Here is a 16878-nt window from a genome sequence, read left to right on the forward strand (position 1 = left end):
GATGTTCAAATGGGATGACAATTGTCAAAGTGAAATTCCTATTTCTGGGAGTAACGAAACACTGCTAGCTCAAAAGATGGTAGACAAAAGAAGTCAATGACGGTGTATTTTTCTACGACACAACATCCGATAGAATGACCACACACTTAGGTGGGGGTCACAGCCGTCCGAATTCTCGTGCTCCTAAGCCGAGATTGCAAAATGCCTCTGATTTTCTTTGAACGATCTTAATCTCACGGATATAGGGTATTTACTCAGATAGAAACTGCATTACGTTGAACTGTGTCATGTCAACGGCCAATGGGGTTCTGCAATTTACTAACTGCTATAATCCGTCTGGCTGCCAGAGTTGGATTTAGAAGCAGTAAGATGCAAACCAATCAAACTTATCCACAATCAAAGATCTAATAGTCACTACATACATTGGAAACAGTCAGTCATTTACATGTTTCCCATCTCAAATAAATTCCCAGGTAATAATGTTTCCCTGGGCATTGGATTTAGAAGCAGTAAGATGCAAACCAATCAAACTTATCCACAATCAAAGATCTAATAGTCACTACATACATTGGAAACAGTCAGTCATTTACATGTTTCCCATCTCAAATAAATTCCCAGGTAATAATGTTTCCCTGGGCATGTTCAGATAAACATGCTTATTGAAAAAATTACAATGAACATAATTTCACAGATGACCAAACAAATTACAAGGTTTACAAAGGTTATTTGCACGATTAACAATATTTATGGTTAGACATACAGGAGGTAGAAGGAAAAAGGTAACTGGGAAATTACATCTAAAATTACATAACAGGAAAGAAATTGGTTTTCTACCTCCCATTTCTTCTCAGCCAATCTATCATGTAGATTTTGCAAAACAAATGAGAAGTACACCAACACATCAAGTCAAAATGCTTTATATTTTTTATTTTTCTAAACTTTCATCCTCCTACGACTATGTATCAACAGACCTTTTCCCACCCTCCTCTTTGTCTTTCAATGTGATTTTTCTTTAATTATCTACCTCTAGCCTCATTGACTTCTCTACGCCTACGTCTCCTACCTGAACGGTTCAACAACACTCTGCCGTGGCGGCGGAGGCGGCTAACCAATGACATACCTTCATGGTCGTTATTACCGTCATTGTCTTCATCATGATCAGAGAAATCCAAACCACCGACAGGAGTTGTATGCCGAATTCCAACATCATTCTCATCTGATGTACGGTGTAAGGTCCTCTCTGACTGCCTTGCTCGCCTACTGAGGTCATTCCCTGCTCCAAATGCATGCAACAGCAAAAAGACATTCACCAAATTACCATCAAAGCCTGCCTCAAACCCTCCATCTCTTTCTGCAGAATCAGCAACAAATCTCCCATCCTCTGCATCAGTGTCGTAGCCATAATTATTTCCTTCTATTACATAGTCTCCAAAAACCATTGCTCCGGGCATTGTTGACCTTATTGTGCTGATCACATCGTCTCGCTCGCGCTCACGCTCAAACCTTCTCCATTTCTGTTCAAGAAGTGGATCCACTTCACGTGGCCTTGCAGATGGATGATCTGCCTTCATGTGTTTCCTCAGCTCCTTGTAAGTTCCGACAAAAGAGCAGTCTTCCTGCATACAATTTCTCTGTTTTGCATTCAGAAATTCTCGCGCAGGTTCCACCACAGTCCAACCTTTTACCTGGCCTCTGCAAAGGGGGCATGCAAGCTCCATAACTTCACACTTCTCTGTGGGCAAGCTGGAATCAGGTATCAAGAGACTATCAACTGAACCAGGCAAGGACTGTCCATGATTAGATGAGATTACTTTGGTGTAGGCTTTCTTGTACTGGTCAAGGCAGTTTGAAAATCGGAAGCTTGTTCCACACATATAGGGTCGGCAGCCCTTGTCATGAGAAGAACAAAGGAGAAGGACAGCATTGTGTGGGCACTCCATGCACACAGAGCATGTTGCATCCTCCCAGTCTTTCTTATCCAAGGCTTTGGAGCACTTTTTTGGGTACAATCCTCTGCCGGTTGTATTGTGATTAAGAGATGGAAATGAGTACGGGGTTGGCCTGTGTTGTCGGGAAGCAACCCTGCACCTTCCTCTGCTGCCTTTTGCCATTTTCAAACTACTCCTGAAGAACACAACTTTACAACCTTATAATTACCAAGTTCCAATAATAAAGATATGCAAGAAACCATGCATATCTTTCTGTTGTTTCTCATTTGTCAAGAAACAAAGTGTAAAGTCCGTACAAAACTATTACATTGATGAAAACATATATTTCTAAGAACAAGATATCATTTATCACGAACTTTGAAGTGGGAAGAGAAAGGGCTCCAAAGACATGTAAATAAGCAAACATCAATTCCATAATATCCAGAAAAGGTAGCTTTCTGCACAAAGTATTGAACTGCTTTGTAAAAAGCTACTAGGTTACCCATATCATATCATAACAGCTCAAAAAATCTGAAAATTTCAAAGCAACCTGCTAGCAAACAACTAGTCATGTTCATACATTACATTATCTATTGGCTGCTTTTCTAAAACCAATGCATCATAGTTAGACAGCTGCACTTTTCTCCATTCTCTAGAAAGAAATTGATTTCAAGAAAAATGAACTAAATCAACACAAGTGAATACATCCTACCATTAGAAAAAGGAATCCCTTTTTACCATACACAGTTAATTGAAAAATACTCACATCTCCTCATTAAAGCATGCAACTCACAGCACTCGTGAAAACCCAAGAAAAGAAATTTTGTAGAAATAACAAATACCAGCTACCAATTACTGCACTATTTCCTACACTGTCTGTTCTTCAAATCAACATGAAAATGGACTTTAGTCATCATACTTTACATTAATCTTAGAACTTCTGACATAAATTCTCTCAAGAATGAGTGAAACAGAATCTTTAATAACTTTTCCCTCCCTCTTCATTTTTAATGTCCTCCCTTTCAATATGGGAAAATTGAAAACCAAAAGTTTCAAACAGCGGCTGAACAAGTATATTGAGTGTATGGGAGAGAAACATCAATTATTCATTTCTTCGGAAGAACAGGATGAATACTTGACAAGCATCGGTGCAAGAACAAGAAAAGCAAAAGACAATAAAACTGTAAGTTTGAACTTCAAAGCCCTCAAACATAGATTTATCACGCACTTTGTAAAGACACCAACAAAGCCTCAAAGATTCCAGTACTATTTTGCGTCATACTTGCTGATTTTTTTTTGTAATCCAAAGTAAGTAAGCACTAAAATGTTTTCTGAACATAAAAAAGATGTCAAATGGCAAATGCTATTTATGTGTGGTCAGGCATCACTGAACTTAACAGAAGACGGCATATATGCATGGTACTTATCTTTTCCTAATATATCAATTCTAGTGCCAACTGCATCCTTGTTGATAGTCTTAAGCTGAAACTACTCATAGCCAAATCATCACCGAAAAACATGTTCATATCCCAATTTCCCATGGTTTCAGTTAAGCAATTCAGCTTTGCACCCGTAACACATATGATATGAGATTTCAGTCAAAAGAACAGATAAAATCTATTGGCTAATCAATAGAGAAACTCATTACCATCACTAAGGAATTCTCACCGCTCAATTGTTCCAGGCAAGTCACATTCAGTGCACAAGCATTTGTCTAATTTTGATTCAGAATTGCACCCACACTATTAAGACAGTTTCCAAAAACAAAAAATGCCATTGAAATATACAAACTGTTATTAAACAAATATTAATAAGACAGTTAATAATTTAAACACAACAACAAAGCAATAGGTATAGAACTCTGAAGAAACGAACAGACCCATTACATAGAGCAATCAAAAAAGCATGTGGGTATATACAGAAACAGTAAAAAAAAATATATATATATTACCTGCCTGGTAAAGCGCAAAAAATCTAGATCGATGAACGAGAATTAAGTGAAGAAACCAAAGTGCATCTGATAGAAACATTCGCAACATAGTCAAGTCTTTACATATTTATATAAAGAGGATAAAGCAAAGAGAATCAAAACAACGTGTTTAAGCAAAAATTCACGCTACAAGACAGATAATACCATTAATATAAAAATATTAGAAGAACATGAAGCTTCAATTTTACCCACATGGATCTATACCTATCCCCCAATATCCATTTCAGATCCACAATCAATATTTTATTCCAAATAAACAAAAATTTTTTTTTTTTAATTAAAATTCAGCAACTGGCAGTAGATTCTAAATCGAAAACATAATTTACAGGAAAATTGAAATTGTACTAAAATGAGTGGTGCAATTGAGATAAGAGTCAGTTACCGGGAAAATGTTGATATGCAAAAGTTTGCGCGAATTGAAATTAAAATAGTTTAAAAGAATTTATAAAATTTAAGGTGAAAAAATTAGGGTTTTAAATGGGTGACGGAATCGAGGCAGAGGAAAATTAATCGCTTATGGGCGGGATCGATTGCTGAAACATCTCATTTTACTTTTATCATTTTATGGGATTCGTTGAGTTGTTCGGACGCTACTACACGAGCCGATAACAAGATCCCTAAAGTTAATGTTATTTCAAATAAATATATAATATGTTTATTTGTTTCAAATAGATCCTAGTAATCGATGATTACTGTCAAAATGACTGAAATAATCATGTATTATACGTTATATTGGTACAGATGCTAACAATTAAATCTCCACCAAGTGGTGTCCATCTATTGAATAATAGAATGATAAATTTAAAAGTTATAAAATTTACTATTTAATAGATGAGTAGCATATAATATTTAAAAATTAAGTTGGAATTTAAATATTTAGAATTTGTAGCATTATTGATATTTAACATAAGAAACTTCATAGATGAGTGATTCATAATATTTGAAACTTAAGTTGGAACTCAAACTTATTACTATATAGTAGATGGCAAGTTGTTCATTTTGATAGGCAACAAGTATGGATCTATTTGATAAAATGGAAAAATGACTGCTCACTAAAGTAGATATAAAAATATCTAGGGATCTTATTGTCCGTAGTGTGTGTTAATATTACGGTATGACCCGCCTACTCCTCTTAAAAGATGACAGCACGCGCGGCGGAAGAAAATGTTTCGGACGCTCCGATACAGGTGGGAGATGGGGAATGGCCCACGCGCGTCTAGAGTGAGATTGGTCTTTTGAGCGCGACGCCTCTTCAGCGGCTCACGTGCTATGACGTATTCTACTACTAATCAAACTGGCCACGCAAGGGCGGCTTACTGGCTTAGCGTTAAGATGGCTATTCACGCGCGGTTGCGTAGGAGTGAAACTGACGTGCTCTGAAAATGGGGCTAACAAGTTATTTTATGCAAAAATTCAAGTGTTAGTGGCGACGTGATTTGTACTTTTGCTTCCCTAAGCTTCAACGTGGGCGTGGGAGTGGGCATGGTGGTACCGCGGGCTTTTTGTTTAAATATTTAAACAAAACATACATATGTGGCATCTTAAATTTTTATTGAAGATCGAAAAAAGCTATTAAGTTATATATATTTTAATAATATAATTTCGTTACGTCACCGAATCATATAATTTAATATTTTTTAAATTTTAATAAAGATAAAAACATCTCTATTCAAATATTTCTAGTAAAATATATTTATTTATCAGTAAATAATATAATTATTAAAAATAGTATCATGGACTATATCTTTAAGATAATTATTTTTAGAGAGTCTATCAGTGTTAACTTTAATTCAACCGAAAGAAAAGGATTATGTCAACGATGAGTTTGACGTTTAAGAACTTGAAAATAATGGACGGGAATGCCAACATTAACCAAAATATCTCTATTCAAATAAAAATATATTAAGAAATATATAATAGGTAGGAACCTGCCATCAACACTAATGAATATTAGAATCAATCTCTATTTTATTTATCTTTTGTTTATATATCTCTCAACCTAAATTTTTTTCATTTTTGCTCTCTATCTTAGCCTCTCAATTTTTACACAAATTTTGATGATGAAAAAAAAGGTTAAAACACAGTATTAAATGTTTGCATTTTTTTGTTATTTTACTAAAAACTAAATATTTTGATCCATGATATAATTATCTCAAGCTCAATTTGCAAAATAATATTATGATTTAATATTATCAAAATAATATTGTGATTTTCTTTTTTTACTACAATGTGATGTTAATTTAATTTTGTTGTTTGGTTTTATTTGGGTGCTATGTTGAACATTTAAATTTATATTTTACAAGTGGTAAATTCTTATAAAATTCCTTTTTTAGGAGGTCATGCCAATTTTTTTAGATAAATATTATTGTTTAATTAGTTTAATGGAGGTAAAATTAATATAATTTAACTTATTCGTTTTGTGCTTTTTGGCTTTTACTTTATTTTATAAACTATTAAAAATCTAAAATGTTAGGAAGTGGAGGCTTGGTACAGCATGTACAAATTTGGATAGGCCAATGAGGATCTGGGCCTTTTTTTTAATCAGGACCTGTGCTTGACAAAACTCGACTCAGCCCATCCATTTGCTACTCCAAATTCTATCGACTAAAAGAAAAAATTCACAATAAATTTACTCATTTATTTTCTTAATTACAATTTTTGGGACCTCCAAGAGGATATTAGATCAATCAATAACATTTTGTATCCCAAAACAATTAATTAGATATATATATATATACAAACCTATATTATTATTGAGGTAGGTTTAAGAGAAAAAAATATTATATATAAATTTAGACAGATTTTGAGCCTTTAAATTAAAAAAAAAATTGAAAGCCTAAAATCCAAGTGACAGAGCATTATCATCATCATCATCATCATCATCCTTTCCTCTCTCCTATCCTTAACAAGCAATCCTCTTAAACTTTCACCATATGAAAAAAATATCGAAGAAAAGAAACAATATATATGTCATTAATAATGTATTTACCAATTAGTAATCAGAATGTGATAGAATCGAAATGAGCTGAAATTAGAATGAGTTGAAATAATAATTAGAATTAAAATGTTTACTAAAACTATAGGAATCTAAATCAGAATGACATGTGACGACGTAGAAACATTAAAATGTTGATTGATAGTAGAAACTAGGTTTTCAAATAATGAAAATTTTATTAGAATAATTTTGAAAAACTAAAATTTCTCATTATAACCCTAAGTATATCAAATTTACCAAAATAGGCAAATCTGAAGTATTATTTTATAATGAAATTCTCTCAATCTAATTAAGGAAAACAAAATAGCGCCCAAATCCAATATCTAAAAAAAAAAAAAAGAAGATAAAGAACATAAAAAAGCAAGAAAAGTACCAAAATAACTTAAAACTAAAAAAAGACCAAGAAAGAAGTGGAATTTTTGACTTGACCACATGGCAAAACGACGCAAGCTTTTTGGGTTTTGTATTGTCGCAAGCTTCGAAACGATATATTATATGCCCAAAACGAACACCTACAGAAGGCACCTTGCTCATTCCACGTAATCAACTTGCATCAACAGGTATTGCCATTGATGTGCTTGTTTTGTCTTGAAATCTGAATGAATTATTGGAAGCTATTATAATAATAACTATTATTATTATTTGGGAAAAATTTACACAATCAACCCTAAAACTTTTCAATTTTTTGAATTTAACCCCTCAAACATTTTCTTATCATAACTAGCCAAATAAATTTTTTTTGCCTCAAATTATCCTCTTCATTTCAACTGCCCAACTCTCTCTAGCCACACCCCCAGACTGTTGTCTCTTGAACGACAAACGGCAAACGGTGGCAGCAATGACAAACGGCAACGACATTAGCGAACTAAAATCCAACCAAATCCACCATAATCTATCCGAATAAAAAATGAATCCAACAAATTGAAAAGAGCCCAAACCCTATGTAAGCTAACTTCATCATTTTTTTATGATTTTGTCGAAAAGAGTTTGATTAATTTTTGTATACGCACACAACACAAAATTAAATTACGTGGCAATGTTGATAGTGAGTCGTTTTTGGAAATCCATAAGTTATGTGCAGAGACGTCTGTTGCCTGCCAGCCCTTTCATTTTTTTATATCTCCAAAACATTTATTAGAGTCCCACATTTATCACACATCATTAAGTAAAATGTGCCAATTAGTAAGAGCTAGCTTCTTTCTCCTGTTTTCTTGCGTATGTTGCATTCAAGTATCACTGAAAATTTTATACCGTCAACAGCTGCAGGAAAATTATATATATTCTATCAATAACTACATGTTGCAATTCTCAATGACTGCCAAATCTTCATACTATGAATATCAAGTAACTTCCAAATCTTCATATCATGAATTAGCACGATTCATGTCCGACCAACTCCACATGCACGACTAAAGCAAAAGATTAATTTTTCAGAAATTATCAAGAAATTAATACAAGTGAAATAAGCTAAGGGTGATTTTGATAACATTTTCAAAGAAGATATAAAACGAAGACAAGAGAGAGAGAGAGAGAAGTAATTTCAGTCGATGCAAAAAAGGGGCAAGATCCACACATGCATGCATGTGTCTGATTAACAGGATATGGCTTGGATCAAGTATCAATAGAGGAAATAGCAGCTTATAATTTTATAAAATAAGCATCAAAATATTCAACAAGTTTGAGATTTATGAAATATTGGGAAAATAGACAAATAATAAAGAAGCTCATGTAAGCATACTTAAGTATGATTTCCAAATACAAACATAACATGCCTATAACAGTTGGCACTTGTTTCTCTAAACGTGGTAAAATTAAACTTAATAAGATGTTGGTCTACATACTGTAAATTTCTTTTTAGAAAACACCTCAACAGACAGATGTCCAACATTCTCCCACTTGGACCAGACATTTTACTTGATTTGATATTTTCATATACCAATTTTTTTAGACTTAAGAAATATAATACATGAATCATAGCGATAGGTCCTCTAAGAACAAGTATTATCTTCCATGTATTACAATGAATTATTTTCTTAAATCCAACCACGAATGATAACTTAACTTAATGAATAAATCATATGTTTATTCTTGGTCCAATAAAATTGACATTTTCTCAATATAAAAGAATGTGCACATAAAGACGAGAAAATATCACAATAAACAAAAACATAAACAAGAGTCTAATTTATTATTACATTGCATATACAATGAAAATTATATGATGGAACCAACTCTCATTCGGTCTACATGATCCTTAAACTTCTGTGGTGACATGCCCTTTGTTAAAGGATCAACAATCATCAATTTAGTGTTAATGTGTTCAATGACCACTTTATTTTCTTTAACACGTTCTCTGATGGCTAAATATTTAATGTTGATGTGTTTACTTTAACTTCTGCTTTTGTTATTTTTAGCCATGAAAACTATAGCTGAATTGTCACAATATATTCTTAATGGCCTTGAGATTGAATCCACAATTCTAATCCCATATATGAAACTCTTCAACCACACACCATGCGAGGTAGCCTCAAAACAAGAAACAAACTCAACCTCCATAATGGAAGTATCAGTCAAAGTCTGCTTTATACTTCTCCAAGAAATAGCTCTACTGGCAAGCACAAAAATATATCTTGATGTTGATTTTCGTGAATCAACATAGCCAAAAAAGTATGAATCGAAGTAGTCAATTACCTCTAGATTATCAGTTGGTCTATACATAAGCATGTAATCCTTGGTTCCTTGAAGGTACCTCACTACTTTCTTTACAGCTTTCTAGTGGTCTAAACCTAGATTACTCTGATATCTTCCCAAGATTCCAACAACAAATGCAATGTCAGGTCTTGTACAGACTTGAGCATACATCAAGCTTCCAATAACAGATGCACATGGAATATTTTTCATTCGTTCCCTTTCAAAATCATTTTTAGGGCATGGGTTCAAATTGAACATGTCACCCTTCACAATAAGAGCTATATTAGGTGAACAATTTTTCATCTAAAATCTCTCCAAGACCTTATTGATATAAGTTTCTTAAAACAGACCTAAAACTCCTCGAAATCTGTCTCTATGGATCTTAATGCCTATGACATAAGATGCATCACTTATATCCTTCATGTCAAAATTCTCAGAGAGAAATTGTTTTATTTCACAAAGCAACCCTTTATTATTGGATGCAAGTAGAATATCATCCATATATAGAATAAGAAAACAAATTTTACTCCCACTGACCTTTTGGTATATACATTGATCTATAAGGTTCCCTACAAATCCGAATGAAGGGATAACATCATGGAACTTTAAATACCACTGACGGGAAGCTTGTTTCAATTCATATATGGATTTCTTAAGTCTGCATATCAAATGCTCACCATCATTAGAGGAGAATCCTTCTGGTTGTTTTATATAAACATACTCCTTTAGATCTTCATTGAGGAATGTTGTTTTCACATCCATTTGATGTAGTTCCAAATCAAAATTAGCAGTTAATGCCATAATGATACGAAAAAAATCTTTCTTTGATAAAGGAGAAAAAGTCTCCTTGTAATCGATTCATTCTATTTGAGTGAATCATTTCGCAACGAGTCTTGCTTTATATATTTCAATGTTGCCCAATGAGTCTTTCTTTGTCTTAAAGAGCCATTTACATCATATGGCTTTTACACCATTAGGCAACTCAACAAGATCCTAGACTCCGTCGGATGATATAGAATTCATCTATTCCTTTATGGTATTATACCATAAATATGATTATTTGGAATTCATGGCATGTGAAAAAGATTCAAGATCATTTTCGGCTCCAATATTATAATCAGATTCTTGCATATACACTATATAGTTACTAGAAATTGCTAGTCTCTTTATTTTAGTAGATCTTATTAATGTTGGAACAAGATTCTCCTGAGGAGCATATTGTTCAATTGGTTGTTCAAGGGTTTCTAGTAATTCTTGAATAGCTTGATCTACTGGATTGTTATCAGCAAATTGTGGAACTTCAACAATTGGTTGCACGACACTTGTTTGAACTTGAGGAGTGTTGTGAACGACAATCAGTCTATCACTTGAGGTGGAAGGTTGAGCATGTAAATGATTTTTCTTAAAAATAATATTCTAAATTCGATTGCTCCCATTGATCAAGTCATTTTCAAGAAATTTTGCATTTCTTGATTCTACAATCCTAGTGCTATGAGATGGACAGTAAAATTTGTACCCTTTAGACCTTTCAACATATCTAATGAAATACCCACTAATGGTCCTTGGGTCCAGCTTATTTTCTTATGGATTATAGATTCTTACTTTAGATGGGCATCCCCAAACACGTATATGTCGCAAACTCGGTTTCCAACCTTTCCATAATTCAAATGGCGTTTTAGAGACCGCCTTAGTTGGAACTCGGTTTAAGATACACACATCCGTCTTTAGAGCTTCAATTCACAAGGATATAGGAAGCTCAGAGCTATTAAGCATACTGTGCACCATGTCCAGCAAAGTTTGATTTCTTCTTTCTGCTACACCATTTTGGTATGGAGAACCAAGCATAGTGTATTGGGCAATTATTCCATGTTGTTGAAGAAACTTTACAAATGGACTAGGTGCTTGGCCATCCTCAATGTATCTACCATAATATTCCCCACCTCTATCTGTTCTCACGATCTTAATTTACTTTCCACATTGTTTCTCTATTTCTGCTTTAAATACCTTAAAAGCATCTAATGCTTCACTTTTATTATTGAGTAAGTAGAGATACATATATCGTGAGTAATCATCTATAAAAGAGATGAAGTAATTTTGACCATATGAGTCTATGTCTGAACTACAAATATATGAATGTATGATTTCTAATATTTCTGAACTCCTCTGAGCACCTTTATTTCTCTTGTTGGTCTGCTTTCCTTTTATGCAGTCCATACAAGTATCAAAATCAATAAAATATAAAGTATTAAGTACTCTATCATTTACTAATCTTTTAATTCTTTCTATGGAGATATAATCGAGTCTCTGATGCCACAAAATAAAGGAATTTTCATTTATAACACATCTTTTAATACCAGCATGAACATGCATTGAAGTATAAAAAGTATTGTTTTGCAAATTAAGATGAAAAAGACCATCAAACAATGTACCATTTCCAACAAGTTTAGATTTACAATATACATTACATAACTTATTTGAAATGTTAAAAGAAAAATCGAGTGGTACAAGTCTAGAAACTGAAACCAAGTTTCTAGAAAAACTTGGAACATAAAATGTCTTTTCCAAAAATAAAACAAAACCACTGCTTAAAATCAAACCGCATGTTCCAATTGCCTCCACATGTGAGCGCATTGTTTCTAAAAAAGATGCATTGCTCACTTCTCACTGGCTTCCTTAGGTTTTGCAAACCATGTAAGGTATTTGTTACATGGATTGTAGAACCAGAGTCAATCCACCATGTGTTATGATTAACATCAACCATATTAGATTCATAACAAACAAAAGAGATTGATTTACCTTTCTTCTCAAGCCATTTCTGAAATTTGGGGCAATCCTTCTTCATGTGTCCTTTCTTTTTGCAGAAAAAGCACTTAGATTGTTTTTTAATTTCTTCATAGAGAGGTATTTTACCTTTCTCTTTCTTTTTGGCTTGAAGCTTGTTCTTTCCTTGTGTTACAGTATATGCACCTTCACCAACTTCCATTATCAGCCTCGCTTCCTCTTAAACACACATGGTCATTAGTTCATTAATTGACCATTTATCCTTATAAGTGTTATATGAAATTTTGAAGGGTCTATACTATTGTAGAAGTGTATTCAGTATGTAATGCACAAGATAGGTTTTGGACATATCAACTTCAAGAAGTTTCAACTGAGCTGCAATGTCCCTCATTTGCATAATGTGCTCACGCACACCTCTAATACTTGTGAACTTCATAGATGAAAACTTCATTATTAGGGTTCTTGCAAGTGCCTTATCTGAAATTATAAATTGCTCATCAATTACCTTCAGTAATGCCCGGACATCATTATGCTGATTGACTGAACCATTAATAGTAGTGGAGATTGTGGTCTTTATCACACTGAGGCTATTAGATCGCTCCCATTTGTCATAAAGAGCAATATCGACTTCAGTGCTGTTATCATGAATAAGTGGTTCGTCTTTCTGAATAGCATAATCAATATCCATCCAACCTAAATGAAGAAGAATTCTCTCCTTCCAAACTTTATAATTATCATCATTTAACTCGAGAATGTCACACTTAATTTCAGAAAAAACTCGCAGGTTGTACAACTGTATTAAATTAAAACGCATGCTTATATTATTAATTTAGGCCAATATAGAGATATCATGTTACAAAATATGAATCAAATAACATAAAACTTACCTATGAGCTAAAGTTCTAATTCAAGTAGATTCACATATGTCTTTATGATAAAACTTTCAAATCATATTCGAATTCTTAATTCATATGGGTACATTAAGAAAATAGTTTGATATTTTATCCTCATTAAGCATACAAATATAATATAAATTCTTGAGGAAAAAAATACATTATATTAAATATGTTTAATCACAATTAATGCCATTATATTATATGTGATCTAAAAATACTTAATATATAATTTTGCATAACTAAGGATGCTGTGGCCACTCCCTAATTAATTAAAATTATATTAGATCACTTGACATTTTTATTTTATTTTTAAACATCATAATTATTCATTCGAAATTGCATGCGTCAACAACTAGATAAAAAAAATGTGTACAAATTTTAACGACATTATCATAGTGATATTTATATGTGGACTATATAACGAAGAGTCAAATACATTAAAAACACCCCAAATTTATGTTCTGAAGACCTAAATTCACAAAGTTGAGCAAGAACATATGACATGTCGTTTAACATTTACACACTCTAATGACATGTCGTACAGAAACAAACTACAGTTGTGTAACAAATGGATGACATGTCATCGCATAAAATATTCTGATGACACATAGGCTGTATATTATAAACTCAAATGACATAATGTACTATTGCAGATGACAATACAACATGGCGTTTACATCATCTCTATTAAATGACATGTCATCCATATTCATCTTCAACCTCCAGTCGGGTCTATACTGCTTCATATTCAACCCGAATGACCCGTATTACAGACCCGACTCTATTTATGATTTACCACCAACACCAAATTAAATGTTTCAAACTCCAAAACTGTTAGGAATCCATTTCCTAATGATTTACAATGGTTATAATCACAACATCATGTAAAAATGACTTTAAGTTTATGAAAAAAAATTCGGGTATTTTTTTGGCATGTATCACAAAGAACTGAAACACATCAAGACAGAGGTATAACATGCTCTAATACCAAATGTAAGCATAGTTAAGTATGATTTCCACCTACAAACATAACATGCCCATAAAAATTAAGAGCGGAAGTTTAGAATCGAATCTCCAGCCATTGATGTGTCATATGCAACTGTTTGCTTCTGATTTTGACACTTCTGAAGTCTCTATAATTAGTAGTGATGGTGTAGTATATATTTTCTTTTTATTACAAGCCCTCAGGGACCAAAACTATTTTCTTTTTATTACAAGCCCTCAGGGACCAAAACTATTGTAAACCATTTCCTTATATTTCATCTTTCTATCAAAGATGAAATGATGGTAGTTATAATTAGTCATCATACCATCTAACAGCTAGCACTTGTTTCTCTAAACGTGGCAAAATTAAAATCAATAAAATGTTGGTCCACATACTGTAAACTTCTTTTTAGAAAACACCTCAACAGCCAGGTGTCCAACAACTCACACTACAAGTTAAGCAGATCAAATAAACAGAACAAAGGAAATAACTAATCAATTTAATTCTTCGTGCAATAGCCACGACAGCAGAGGAAATATTCCTACATGACTACATTAATGCTACTGGCGTGGATGGTACCATCACCATGATGATATGAGATTAAAAACATTGATTTCATAATTTTATAAAATTTCATAAAGAAGATGTAATTGATTTGAGTTGGTTTAAAATAGAAAGAAAGAATAATAAGGAATGATATCGATGTGGCGTGTGATGAGAACTGATAGAGAACAAATGTTGATCATGTAATAATGAAATATGTATTTACTGAAAGATATTTGACAATAAAATGATGCTATAAAAATTTAACATTGTTTGGAAGAAAATAGTTTGACAATTAAAAGAGATATATATGCAATGCTTTGAGTTTATTTTATCACTTCACTAACCAATTTGTAACTACATATTAAACAGAAGTTGAATTAATTCTGATCTAATACTCTTAGAGAATGTTGAAAATTCTGTATACAAACAATATTAGAGATGAGATATATCAAAATCAATTACAAGAACAATAATAAGAACATATTCTGCAAAAGTTATAAATACATATAATATAAATTTAGTTTCAAATTAGGAAATTATGAATTTGTATAGTAAAAGAGTCCAATAGAAAAATAGAATTTTTTTAAAAAGAGATTTGCTTAGGGAACAACTTTAGCTTGGTTTAGTTTGTGAAGGCTGAAGTAATTGGAAGCAACGCAATTGAAGGAAATACAAACTTCCGATTTTGAAAAAGTAATTGCTAAAATGCTAAAAAAATTGGGGCAATAGACAAATAATGAAGACATATATTTTTTATTTACCATTATACATATATTTTTTATTTTTTATTTTTCAAAAATCGAATGTTGCGATTTTTTTTTTTAAGACAAAGAAGAAGCACGGTCTCCTATTACTACTATAGCATGTTACCTATTACATATGCACGAGTCAAATTATCAAATAAATTCCACTTTAACAACGAATAAAAGCTAATTTCATTGTTACCCCTGTTGTGCTTTCTTTTATTTTATTTTCTTTTTGTTATTGAAGTTGCCTTGCAAACTGCTCCAAGCTGATTACAAAATTTCCTCTTGCTCTAGGATCTTTTGAATGGTCCTACTATTTGTATTCCTTTATGTAGGACTAGTTTTTTCTTTAAACAAAATTTCAGCCATGAGAAACCTTACCCATTGAATACCAACTTTGAATTTTATTATTATTCAAACTTAGAAAACTGCAGAAACAAAATGCCTTCACAGCACCAGTTAAACTGTGTCTAGCGACCATGCTGGTTCTATTTTTTCTTTATTAAATATACACAAAATTAAATCAACTGAGCCTCTAGTTTCACTATTTTCCAACTTGAAACTAAAGCGCAGAATTGATGGTATTGGAGTTGCTTATTTAATTTTGCTATAGGTCATGGGGAATCAGATGGCCATCCATTTTATGTCTATTTTATGTACTGTTGGCCACGAAGTAGCTTGGTCACATACGTATATTGGGATGTCATATGCCCTAAAAGATGAAGCTGAAAATCAGTCACAAATCTGAAGTGAAAAACAGTAGCTGGAAAAGAATCTATGTTTTGATTCTTAGTTTATAAGCTCAAACGATTAATAGTGTATAGAAAATGCATGATAAAACGTAGAATTGATGGTAATGGAGTTCCTTATTTAATTTTGCTGTAGGTCATGGGGAATTAGATGGCCATCCATTTTTATGTCTATTTTATGTACTATTGGCCACTAAGTAGATTGGATATTTTATAAGTAGTTTGAAATAAGTCAAAATCAATTACAAGAACCACAGCATATTTTATAAAGGCCACAAATACATAATATAAATTTAGTTTTGAATTATGTAATTATTAATTCATATATTAAGAGAGTCTTATAGTAAAATAGGAATTTTTTGAAAGAGATTTGCTAAAGGAAAATTTTTTGTTTGGTTTAGTTTGTGAAGGCAAAGTAATTGAACGCAATGCAAGTGAAGGAAACATGAACTTTTAATTTTTACAAAGTAATTGCTAAAATATTTGACAAGCTTGAGATTTTAAAAAGGCTAGGAAAATAGAAAAATAATGAAGACCTACAAGTTGGCAGAGCAGATAAACAGAAGAAAAC

General features: G+C 32.5%; 1 protein-coding gene across 6 annotated transcripts; it reads right to left on the bottom strand.

Moving 5' to 3' along the window:
• Positions 1-546: 546 nt before the first annotated feature.
• LOC102626160 (hypothetical protein) lies at positions 547-4474 on the bottom strand. 6 transcript variants are annotated; one of them, XM_006491809.4, is made up of 4 exons: positions 4301-4472; positions 3880-3945; positions 3597-3670; positions 547-2124 (listed from the first exon to the last, which is right to left on the bottom strand). In XM_006491809.4, exon 4 carries the CDS (start codon positions 2109-2111, stop codon positions 1017-1019), a length of 1095 nt encoding a protein of 364 aa, XP_006491872.1. In that variant the 5' UTR covers positions 2112-2124; positions 3597-3670; positions 3880-3945; positions 4301-4472; the 3' UTR covers positions 547-1016. The 6 variants fall into 6 exon arrangements, with proteins under 6 accessions (XP_006491872.1, XP_006491871.1, XP_015389946.1 ...); XM_006491808.4 differs by having other exon boundaries at positions 3577-3670; XM_015534460.3 differs by having other exon boundaries at positions 3884-4474.
• Positions 4475-16878: the final 12404 nt, after the last annotated feature.

Source organism: Citrus sinensis, chromosome 5 (genome assembly GCF_022201045.2).
Source record: "Citrus sinensis cultivar Valencia sweet orange chromosome 5, DVS_A1.0, whole genome shotgun sequence".
Lineage (NCBI taxonomy): Eukaryota > Viridiplantae > Streptophyta > Magnoliopsida > Sapindales > Rutaceae > Citrus > Citrus sinensis.

Coding starts and splice junctions, on each gene's coding strand:
- LOC102626160 (XM_015534460.3), bottom strand. CDS start 3,967: ATGTTGCGAATGTTTCTATCAGATGCACTTTGGTTTCTTCACTTAATT. Junction 3,671..3,883: donor GATTTTTTGCGCTTTACCAG/GCAGGTAATATA, acceptor CTGTCTTAATAG/TGTGGGTGCAATTCTGAATC. Junction 2,125..3,596: donor TTGCCTGGAACAATTGAGCG/GTGAGAATTCCT, acceptor TGTGTTCTTCAG/GAGTAGTTTGAAAATGGCAA.